This window comes from Capsella rubella, unplaced genomic scaffold (genome assembly GCF_000375325.1).
Source record: "Capsella rubella cultivar Monte Gargano unplaced genomic scaffold, Caprub1_0 scaffold_4, whole genome shotgun sequence".
NCBI lineage: Eukaryota > Viridiplantae > Streptophyta > Magnoliopsida > Brassicales > Brassicaceae > Capsella > Capsella rubella.
Window position 1 is genome coordinate 10,491,858 of NW_006238920.1, and position 10,117 is coordinate 10,501,974.

At 34.4% G+C, this 10,117-nt stretch overlaps 2 protein-coding genes across 3 annotated transcripts; one reads left to right on the forward strand and one right to left on the reverse strand.

Annotated features, from left to right (window-relative positions):
* Positions 1-1,562: 1,562 nt before the first annotated feature.
* On the reverse strand, positions 1,563-4,548 carry LOC17887984 (RNA polymerase sigma factor sigF, chloroplastic). 2 transcript variants are annotated; one of them, XM_023784919.1, is made up of 9 exons: positions 4,356-4,548; positions 4,029-4,183; positions 3,805-3,902; positions 3,520-3,705; positions 3,160-3,415; positions 2,832-3,062; positions 2,493-2,633; positions 2,187-2,387; positions 1,563-2,116 (listed from the first exon to the last, which is right to left on the reverse strand). In XM_023784919.1, the coding sequence occupies exons 1-9, from the start codon at positions 4,438-4,440 to the stop codon at positions 1,829-1,831; spliced, it is 1,641 nt and encodes a 546-aa protein (XP_023640687.1). In that variant the 5' UTR covers positions 4,441-4,548; the 3' UTR covers positions 1,563-1,828. The 2 variants fall into 2 exon arrangements, with proteins under 2 accessions (XP_023640687.1, XP_006293947.1); XM_006293885.2 differs by having other exon boundaries at positions 4,029-4,186.
* Positions 4,549-8,852: 4,304 nt separating this feature from the next.
* On the forward strand, positions 8,853-10,113 carry LOC17889704 (probable beta-1,4-xylosyltransferase IRX9; the record flags this gene model as incomplete). The annotated part of the gene is made up of 3 exons (XM_006296154.2): positions 8,853-9,594; positions 9,680-9,908; positions 10,012-10,113. Coding segments are annotated over exons 1-3 (1,029 nt in total), but the record flags the coding sequence as incomplete, so codon positions are not given.
* Between the last annotated feature and the right edge of the window lie 4 nt (positions 10,114-10,117).

Sequence of the window (10,117 nt, forward strand, 5' to 3'; positions counted from 1 at the left end):
TTGAAAAAGAAGATTACACTGTTGCGTTTATGGTATGTTATGTTATGTCGTATGGGAAAGAAACAAGACATGGTGTGATGAACAGTTAACTTGAATTTAGTAGACCTCTCTTACATGTTTATAAATGATTCAATATATATATATATATCGAGCTACGTAATGGTAAGGCAATGGTGCCGCATTGGCATGCACCTGAAGGTGAGTGGTCGTCCGTGTAAGCCGAGCCCCACTTCTGTAAGAAGTGTCGTCTTCGTTGCAATTTATTAGCTTCGTACGATACTACCTTTTACACGCTTTTGAGCATTTTTTTACCCACCAATTTTGAATTGTACCTTTAACATTTTGGACAAAAACAAAAATAGAAAAACTCTTAATCTTGAAAAATATTAAAAGATAATTTTTTTTGTCTATTATCATTATCAAAAATAAACATATAACAAAAAAAGAATCAATACTTTCGATCTATACAATATGATATATGTATGATCAAACTGTACGTAATCTAGTGGTTGAATTAAAGCTTCATTATGGGATTAAGAGACCAAGATTCGTTTCGACTTCAGTCATGGTTAAATCATTATTGTAATAAACTTCTTAATTGGCATGATTGTCTAGTTTTTCACATTTGATACAAGTGTGTGAACTTTGGTCTAGCCATCATCTAGGATCTTCGATCTGATTATTATATGTAAATCAAGATAATAATTAATGAATATGTCAATCTATTCAAGAAGATGCGCTACTGTTGTTTAAACATTTTATTCAGTTTGTAGGGTGACTATATATATGTATATCATTACTATTTGTAGCTTATTTTACAGAGAACAATGTTTTTGAAACCAAGATAGTTCCAAAAGACAAGAAAATTTTAAGTTCTAATATGTTTTTTTTTTCTTTTTGGTATGGAAAGAAAAGTTCTAAAATTTCGAAAGACTTTTCAGGAGAAGAACCCTACAATATCATAAAAGAAATCTATATAAACAGTATAAATAGTTTGTTGATCTCTATATGTTAGTATTAGAATAAAAGCGGTGGATATATGTAAGACAGTATAGGTAGTAGAAACTAAGGATATATCTTGTTACACGTGGTTCTGAAATCGACCAAAGAATTATTTTCCGACAATGAAAATGATAATGAGATCACGGTTGGTCGATACGACGATACATATAAACGCGTGTTCATGTTCATGTTCATAGTTTAAAACGCTTATTGCTGTAGTTTAATTAGTTTTGCTTACTAGCGCTAGTAGTTGATATGCTTTTATACTGCTAGCTCCAACTTTAAAACCCTTATATATGGCTTATGCCATACATAGGACAATCTGATCCAGTTAAAGTATTGTTTTGGGATGCTACCAATCTTATAGTTTCAGTTTGGACAAATTAAGTTAAGCAAGAAATGTGAATCAGTCTGTTTTTCTAGGGTGATCTCATAATGCTATTGTGAATCAGCCTGTTTTGGTCAAACTGTGTGAAGTGTGTGACTTTTTGTTGTTGTTGTTGAACCTGCACACATATGCAGATGAATAACTAATTACAAGAGTTACTTCGAAACCCTGCTTAACCAATCTTTTTAAAGTTGCATTCATGAAAGTTTGATTAAAAGAACAAAAACAGATATGCACAATTACACAGCAAAGATAAAGAAATTGTGAAACTGTGGTAACCCCTCTTTCCTTGCTCACAAAAAAAAAAAAAGAGTTTGACAAAACTCTTATCCAAGAAAAACACTATCCCTCGGAATATCAACAAAACCCTTATAGTAACAAAGTATATTTTTGTATACACATATATTGATTATTAGAAGATGCCAATGTCTCCATGAGCTAGACAAGCAAGTCAGCATAAGCATGGAGTCCATGGCTGCTCATGTTCTGCTTAAGCCTGTACAGCGCCCGGCTCTCTAGCTGCCTTACCCTCTCCTTCGATAGTCCGTAAATCTCTCCTATTTCCGACAATGATCTCTGTTTACCGCCTTCAATCCCAAATCTCAGCTTGATTATACTTCTCTCCTTCGGGCTTAGTACATTGAGGAGATTCCGTACATGGTTCCTCATCAACTGCTTTCCCACGCTTATTGTCGGTATCTCAATCCCACTGTCTGGTGTTATTTCCTGTAGGAGGTTTAAGAGGTTATTACCAGGGTTTTGTTTGGTCAAAAGCATATCTTCAAAAAGGATTTACCTGAAAGGTGGTGTCTTGATCAGACCAAATGGGTTGTTGCATCGAAAGAGGTGTTCTTGTATTGTACAGCAGTTTATCCAGCTTCTCCTTTGAAACCCCAACGTGGCCTGCAAGTTGCTCTTTACTTGGACGGTAATTCCCTTCCTGCACGCACGTTTTTCTGGCTTCGGATACTTTTCCAAGTAGCATGTATACGTTCTCCTGTGTTAACATAGGTTGATTTCACCAAGTCTTGCGTTAGATGTTCATTCTTTATCATCTAGTAGATAATGCTTCTGATCAATTCATTAACAAATTTGTAGTTACCGGCAAACGGATTGTCCTGGAGTTTTGAAATATAGACTTTCTTATGGATTGTCGAATCCACCAGTAGGCGTAAGTAGCGAATCTGCATCCGGATTGTGGTTTAAACTTCTCTACACTCTTCATTAGCCCCATGCTTCCTTCCTAAGAACCATTAGATAAGCACAAGAAGAAGCATTGTAAGAAATGTGACTTCAAGTTAGATCACTCTATCACACACTGGAAATATCGAAGAACACGAGATACTACACATCGGATATTTTGAATAAGAAATCTGTGTATCTAGACAATTCATATAGAGATATTGAAAGGACAAAAACAATGGGTTCGTTTGAAGCTAACCTGCAATAAGTCCTGAAAGTTGAGTCCACGATTCTGATATTGTTTTGCAATATGGACAACCAGTCGTAGGTTTGCTGTAATCAGCTTTTCTCGGCTGCTTCTACCACGGTGGATTTCAGATTTCAAGACAGGGGAACTTATCCCCATAGCTTCAGCCCACTCACCTATTGTTGGTTCGCAGCCGTTTTGAGATTCAAGTTTAGTCTTTACCTTCTCCAATTTTAACAAATGCTGATATATCAAATACAGAAGTTAGAATCAGGGAAAGTTTCCAAGGAAGTTCAAGAAGATGAAAGTCCAAAGACACAGGAGTAGGGGAAGCATGAACCTGTATATGCGATATCAGCTCAGCTTCCTCTTTAGCAGTCAGAAGTTGTTTAGTCTCAGGTCCCCACAAAAAGAGCTGAAGCGCATCATCAGTATCAACCCCTTGTTTAAACTTTTTCTTGGCATTAGATTTCTGAGGAACGTAACCCTCGTTATCCACATCATTTGATTTTGGAGCCCTTCTGTTCTTTGCTCGTCTCTCTAGCAGCCGTTTCGACCTTACTATGGTTCCCTCTTCCGGTAAAGACATGGAGGAGCTAAAACCAAACATCCAGAAGTAAAAAATAGCTTCACATTATATTCCACAAGCAGCAGAGAAGCAGAATTAATTTGATAGACAAACAAGGTTTGAAAAAGCAACCTAGTGGAGAGAGAATCCCCAGAGTTGTCAGATGGATTTGCTTCAGTGTCGTCAGCTAACAATGCAGCTTGTTTTGAAGCTGATAAAGCCTTCTGAGCTAGTGCAACCACATCACAAAGCTCTGCATCTGCTAAGGGCGATACAGCTGCCGGCAATTGCTTTTCAGCTGTTATAGGAGATATCAACCTGCAAAAAAAAAAAGAAAGATTACACATCATTCATTCACAAAACTTATAGGTTGAATGAAATTCAAACTGATGTGTTTAGAAGAGGAAGAGACATTACAAGTTCCATAAACCAGCAGATTGAATGAGTTGCTGTTCAAATGTCTCATCTTCCCGAGATGAAACCAATTCATCAAACTGCCTCCTCTCCAGAGTCAACTAAAAATTCCCAACGAACCAAAGATCATTCATAGGCGGAAACATAAAAACAAGTAAGAGGTAGAAAGTTGAGAAATTTGTGATTGATTCCAGCTTTTAGGACAACAAAGCTGCTCATAAAGGCACCTGGGATGTTCTGTCTTCTCTAAACGCATGTGACAGAGGCCTAGATTCTTCCCGTGGCTCCTGTGAGAGAACCGAAGCCGGAAAATGTCGAGATAGAGAATTGAGATGACGTGAGTTAACAACTACAGGTGTTGCTGTTTGCTCATGGAGCATCACTACTGCAATCAATACACCAACAAAGAAAGAAAGAAAGATTAAACATAAACAAATCAGAAAATGCAATAGCAGAAACACATATGTATGTATATACGAATTCGAACTTGAAAACCACAAGGGGCAAGACAAATTGGAGTAATCAGCGGAGACAAACGAGCAAAGGCGCAGTACCTAAGGAAGGAGAAGAGTAGTTCTTGAGATGGGTCTTTGTCTGAAACGAAGGAGATGAAGAAACCAAGTTCCTCGTAGCTTCCATTTCACAGAGTATCCAAATAAAAAGACTCTAATTTTGCTTTCCACGAATGGCTAAGGAAGAAGAATAAGAACATGCGGCTACTCTACAGAGCCATGACGAACAGATAAGGCGACACACTCCAATTACATTCCACTTATATGTGTGGAGCTGACCGGTTTACTCCGGTTAATGACCAGATTACAATCACACATGGTTTAAAGTAAACCAATCTCTCATATACTCTAATAACCCGTTCAGTATCGTTTTGGTCGACTAAACATTAGTCGTGTGTGACTAGGCCATATATTGCGATGGCTATACTTTGGACTGTATATGGGCCTCAGCTGTGGAAATCTAAACCGAAGATCCAAACATTTAATAATGTGAGTAATTAAGAGCAATATAGGGTATATGTTAGTTAGGATATGTTAGCATTAATTTAGTATTAAATTTTAAAAAAGTAGAGTTTGAGTTTAAGAGTTTTAGTTTTGTTTTTAGTTTTGATATGTGTTTATTGGTAGGATTTTAAGTTGGGTATCTTAATTTTTTTTAAAAAAATTAAATAAATTTATAATTTGTAATATAAGAAAATTAACTTGTGTTTTCCATGTATGGCTAATTTTATTGGGTTTTTTTTAACATCTATTCATCAAATTCATAATTAAGTTTGAAAATTGTTATGTCATAATATAATTATCAACTTACCCAATCCATATAAACTATAGTAATGTCATAATAAATGGTTTACACAAAAAAAAAAAATTTGTAATGTCATAATTTAAAAAAAAAAACTTACTCAATCCGATTGCGCCACGTGGCGTCTCTTAACCGACCAAATGAATCCTTCTCCAACTTACGTATCTTACCAATATTAATGAATTTTGATTTATATTTAAAAGCTTGATACCTTAAATACTTCTTAAAACCCACTGATAATGTTGGTCTAAGTAATAACTGAGTCGAATCAATAATGGATCTACTCGTCCTTTTTAGTAACACGAACTCTGTAGTCGTTTTAGTTCTTCTTCTTCTTCTTTTTTTTTTTTTTTTGTTTATTGTGTTTACGATAAAGTGACACTGTTGAATGATCCGGTTAATGAAAACTTCTCAACCACATGTATTATCAGTGATTGGATTGTTAACAATGCAGAAGGAGTGAGTAGAGTAATCCACAATAACCAACCATGTAAGAATCAGAAAGCAATGCTTTCGAAGCATCAAGTGTATAAGAGCACCCTCCAATGGTTACAAATTTTTTTGCATTAAATATTTTAAAATAAATTCATAAGCAACTCTATATTGGTGGTCCAATAGTATGATTCTTAATGAAGTGTTTAAAAACAAAAATTTAATTTAATTTGAATACTATCATCTTTTAAGTATATATAAATAAAAATAAATAGAAACATTTATTATAATTTATAAAAGAAAACAAGTTATTGCATACTATAAAATATTTAAAACACGACATAAAAGTATATATGAAATCATGCAAATTAAAAACGAAATAAGCGACTAGTTGTAATATTGATTTGTGCCAAATTTCTGCAACAAATCAGCTTATGTTTTGCTTATGTTTAAATTATATTACTTATGTTTTGTGGTTGATTTTGCATTCTTAATATAAGCAATGTGTTAAGTTTAGCATTAAGCACCTCCATTGGAGGTGCTCTAATCAACATTTAATTTGTATAAGTAACACTACATAAGCCTATGTTATGTAACCTAAACCATAATTGGCCACGCTAAAGTCACATATTCTTACCATCTTCTACAGAACCATGCATGAAGTGTATATATATAAAATCAACCCTTATCTTTTTCTATGCTTTGAATTCGATGCCTTTCTCTGCTAATCTGAGTGTGGCAAGTGCATAAAACCCAATGTTTCACGTAACAGACAAAACGCTGCGTACTAATTTATGTTCCAAATTTCCGCTACGTACACAAACATTTTGCATGCAAATTAAACACCAAATATGTAGATCTTAGATTATCATCAGGCGATATTATTAATTAATGGTTTCTACATTCTTAAAAGGTTTCTAAAGAAATAACAGAGACCATATATGTTGTTTGTTACATGTAAGGCCCGTAGTGGAAAGTTTCATGATCATAACTTAATATAAAGCGTTTTAATTGACAAAAAAAAAAGAACAGAGAAAACAGAAACATCAGAATATGTTTTCATACAAAAATATCATTTAGAAGGTGAGAATACTCACTAATTAAACCTACTTAATTGTTTTTACTTAATCTTATATAAAAACAAACCCATTTAACTAGTTGGGCGGCGAAACAACGGAGGAGGATGATGAGCAAGCAAATATAGTATAGGCTACTTTTGTATGAGAGGGTAATAAATATAGTAAAGCTAAGGGTAATAAGACAAATCCTTTACCTAACCAATTATATAATGACAAATAAGATTTGTTCTAATTTAAAATACTTTAAAAAAACTTAAATTAAAATGAGATTATGCTTTTAAACTTACACTGGTCCCTCTCCCTATATGATTCAGATCGAAGACTGCAGTTTTGTATATGTTCACACGTTGGGTCCAGAAACTTTGACGGCTGAGATCTTTTCTTTAAGAGGAAATCGGCGGTTCTGCTTGGCTAATCCTTTTTTACAAGAAAAGTTGTATACTACAGTATTTGTACTTGTTTGTCTCTATGCTTTCGAGTTGTTTGTTTAATAAGAAATCTATTTGCTGGATTCAATTTTTTCAGGACATCTTGCTTTATGTTTGAAGCTATATAGTAGTACTAGTTAATAAAATCTAAAGCTTGTAAAAGTAATTAGTAAAAAAATCTATAACTTGAGTCAAAAGAAGAAAAGGTAATATCAAGAGTACTATTGCATTGGTATATTCCAGGATGAAACTATCAAATACATGGTCATTTTTTTTTAATTTTTTATTTTGGGCAAAATACATGGTCATTATATAAACTGATAAACAAATATGCGAAGAAACTTGAGATTTTGTATGTAAATTTTACATGCATGAAAGAGTAGCTAGTAAATCACTCTCAGATTGTTTCCACTAAAATCTGAGTTTTCCCTTCGTATATCATACAGCAATAACTTTCGCACCAACTAATTCGCATATATCTATCACATGTTGATTCCTTTTATGAAATTCTCTTGGCTCTACATGTCTTTCGTCTCTAACTAGCTAGTGCTTGTCTAATTGTCAAGTATCTTGGCATTGTGCTAATCACTTAAAAAGATGATTACCGAAAAATCAAGCTAAAATTTCCTCATGGATTTTGTTAAAAGGAAAAACAAAAATCTCCATATGGATGTCTTTGCTCTGTCTGCTTACAACTAATTCACTCAGTTAGATACAATATGTTGATTTTTTTACATTGAAAAACTTTGTAATGTATTTAGATGGTATATATATATATATGGATCTTATGAGAGCGAGGCAAGATCCATGATCGATGTTTGATCTTAGAATCATATATATGATGTTTGTTACATTACACTTAAGAGATACCTAGGGTATATTTCTGATCGTAAAATGATATTTCGTTTAAAATGAGCAATAATATGAATCATCAACTCAATGAGATTTAAAATATGATAAGAAGTGATTTATTTCTCTTTGAGTTTAAGGTTTTGTTTTAGAGATAGCCCCAAAATTTCCCAAAAGCAGGCGTTTGCTAGCATTTCTTTCAAGCATGATTGATTTGGAACTGGAAAATATGAACGTTTTAACCATATTGTGGATAGATTATACTGTACATATGTTTCAAATAATAAATTAAAACTGCATTTAAGAAAAGCATATGGCTCTATTCTATATCTAACATCGGTTTATATCTTTACTTTTAAGACCAAACATATAAAATGATATGACTTTGCACAGTTTTTTTTTTTTTTTCATCACTTATTCATTTTCATGGCTTCACTTTCACCTTCTCAAGACTATTCACTAGATTAGGTACTCTCTAGAGTTAAGAAAAAAAGTTAGATAACACAATTACCTGATAAAAGATTAAAGTAAGTTACCTAAATTTACTGAAAGCATTATAGCGCATGAATTAAGTACTGTAGTTGATGCTTTTAACTTTTAACCGTACCAATCTGGTTTACATCCACCGCCAAAACCAATCCATGGCAAGAAGATTCATTACTAAGCAAGCAACCATAGACTATTTAATTATATTTGTTATAGTATACCATTAGGCATTAGCAATGATTTTTCATTAATTTCCCAAATATGTTTCAGTTAAATGTGTTCCAATCCCAACAACTGGTTGTTGCCAAAAGACAATCAAAACAAGCAAATCATCAGACATCAAAATACTCTTACCGTAGCTCACCGGTTTCAATCACACACCAAAACTATTACACAATTCTCATTAAAGTTCTTATATATCAACTGCCTTGACACATTGTTTTTCCCAAAAACAAATAAAAGTACTCATTCAAGAAACCATCTTCCTTAAACAGAAATTTAAAGGTAATGGGATCTCTAGAGAGATCAAAGAAGAAAGTTCAAGTATGGAAGAAAGCTCTGATCCATTTCTCTCTTTGTTTTGTGATGGGTTTCTTCACTGGCTTTGCTCCTGCTGGTAAGGCCTCATTTTTCTCTAATTCCGATACCACCACCTATACTTCTACAAAATCTCAAATTCCACCCCAACCTTTTGAAAACTCTACCTACGCACCCCATTCCCTACTCAACAGAACCTTGATCATCAATTCCCAAGCTGAAGCCCCTGCTCCTGCAGAGTCGCGAGAATCCGGAGAAGAAACCAGATCTCTCTCCGAGACGGAAGACGAGAACCAAGTTAAAGTGACACCAAGAGGACTAGTGATTGTTGTAACCCCGGTGATGACAAAAGATCGGTACAAGAACGTTCTTCTTAGGAGAATGGCCAATACCTTGAGGCTAGTCCCGCCTCCATTATTGTGGATAGTCGTGGAGAAACACTCGGATTCCGACGAAAAATCTTCCTCTACAATGTTAAGAAAGACTGGTATCATGTATAGACGTATAGTCTTCAAGGAGAATTTCACTAGCATGGAAACAGAGCTTGATCACCAGAGGAATCTAGCTTTGAGGCACATTGAGCAGCACAAATTAAGCGGGATAGTTCATTTTGCGGGCCTAAACAACATATATGATCTTGATTTTTTCGACAAGATCAGAGATATCGAGTACGTTAACTTAAAACAACATTTTCTTTAAACATCACAAATTAGAAAAGAGTTTTTTTAGAAAAATGTGTTTCTTGTGTTGCAGGGTATTTGGTACTTGGCCAATGGCATTGTTATCGGCTAATAGGAAACGAGTGATAGTAGAAGGGCCGGTTTGTGAATCTTCACAAGTATTGGGTTGGCATTTGAGAAAAATAAATAACGAGACAGAGACAAAGCCTCCGATTCATATATCAAGCTTTGCTTTCAATAGTTCCATACTTTGGGATCCTGAGAGATGGGGTCGTCCTTCTTCTGTTGAAGGCACCAAACAGGTAACTTTAGCTTCAACCCCAACTTTTATTACCTATTCAAATCTTTTCTTGGTGAATGTGAAAACATTTTGAGCTTGTTTTTTTGTTATTTGTTGTTGCATAGGATTCGATAAAATATGTGAAGCAAGTAGTTTTGGAGGACGATACAAAGTTGAAAGGACTTCCGGGACAAGACTGTTCCAAGATTATGCTTTGGCGTCTCAATTTTC

Excerpts from the sequence above, each read along its gene's own strand:
- LOC17887984 (XM_006293885.2), bottom strand. The coding sequence starts at position 4,440 with ATGGAAGCTACGAGGAACTTGGTTTCTTCATCTCCTTCGTTTCAGACA. Across the intron at positions 3,416-3,519 it reads GGGGATTCTCTCTCCACTAG|CTCCTCCATGTCTTTACCGG; the intron begins GTTGCTTTTTCA and ends GTTTGGTTTTAG. Across the intron at positions 3,063-3,159 it reads AGCTGATATCGCATATACAG|CATTTGTTAAAATTGGAGAA; the intron begins GTTCATGCTTCC and ends TTGATATATCAG.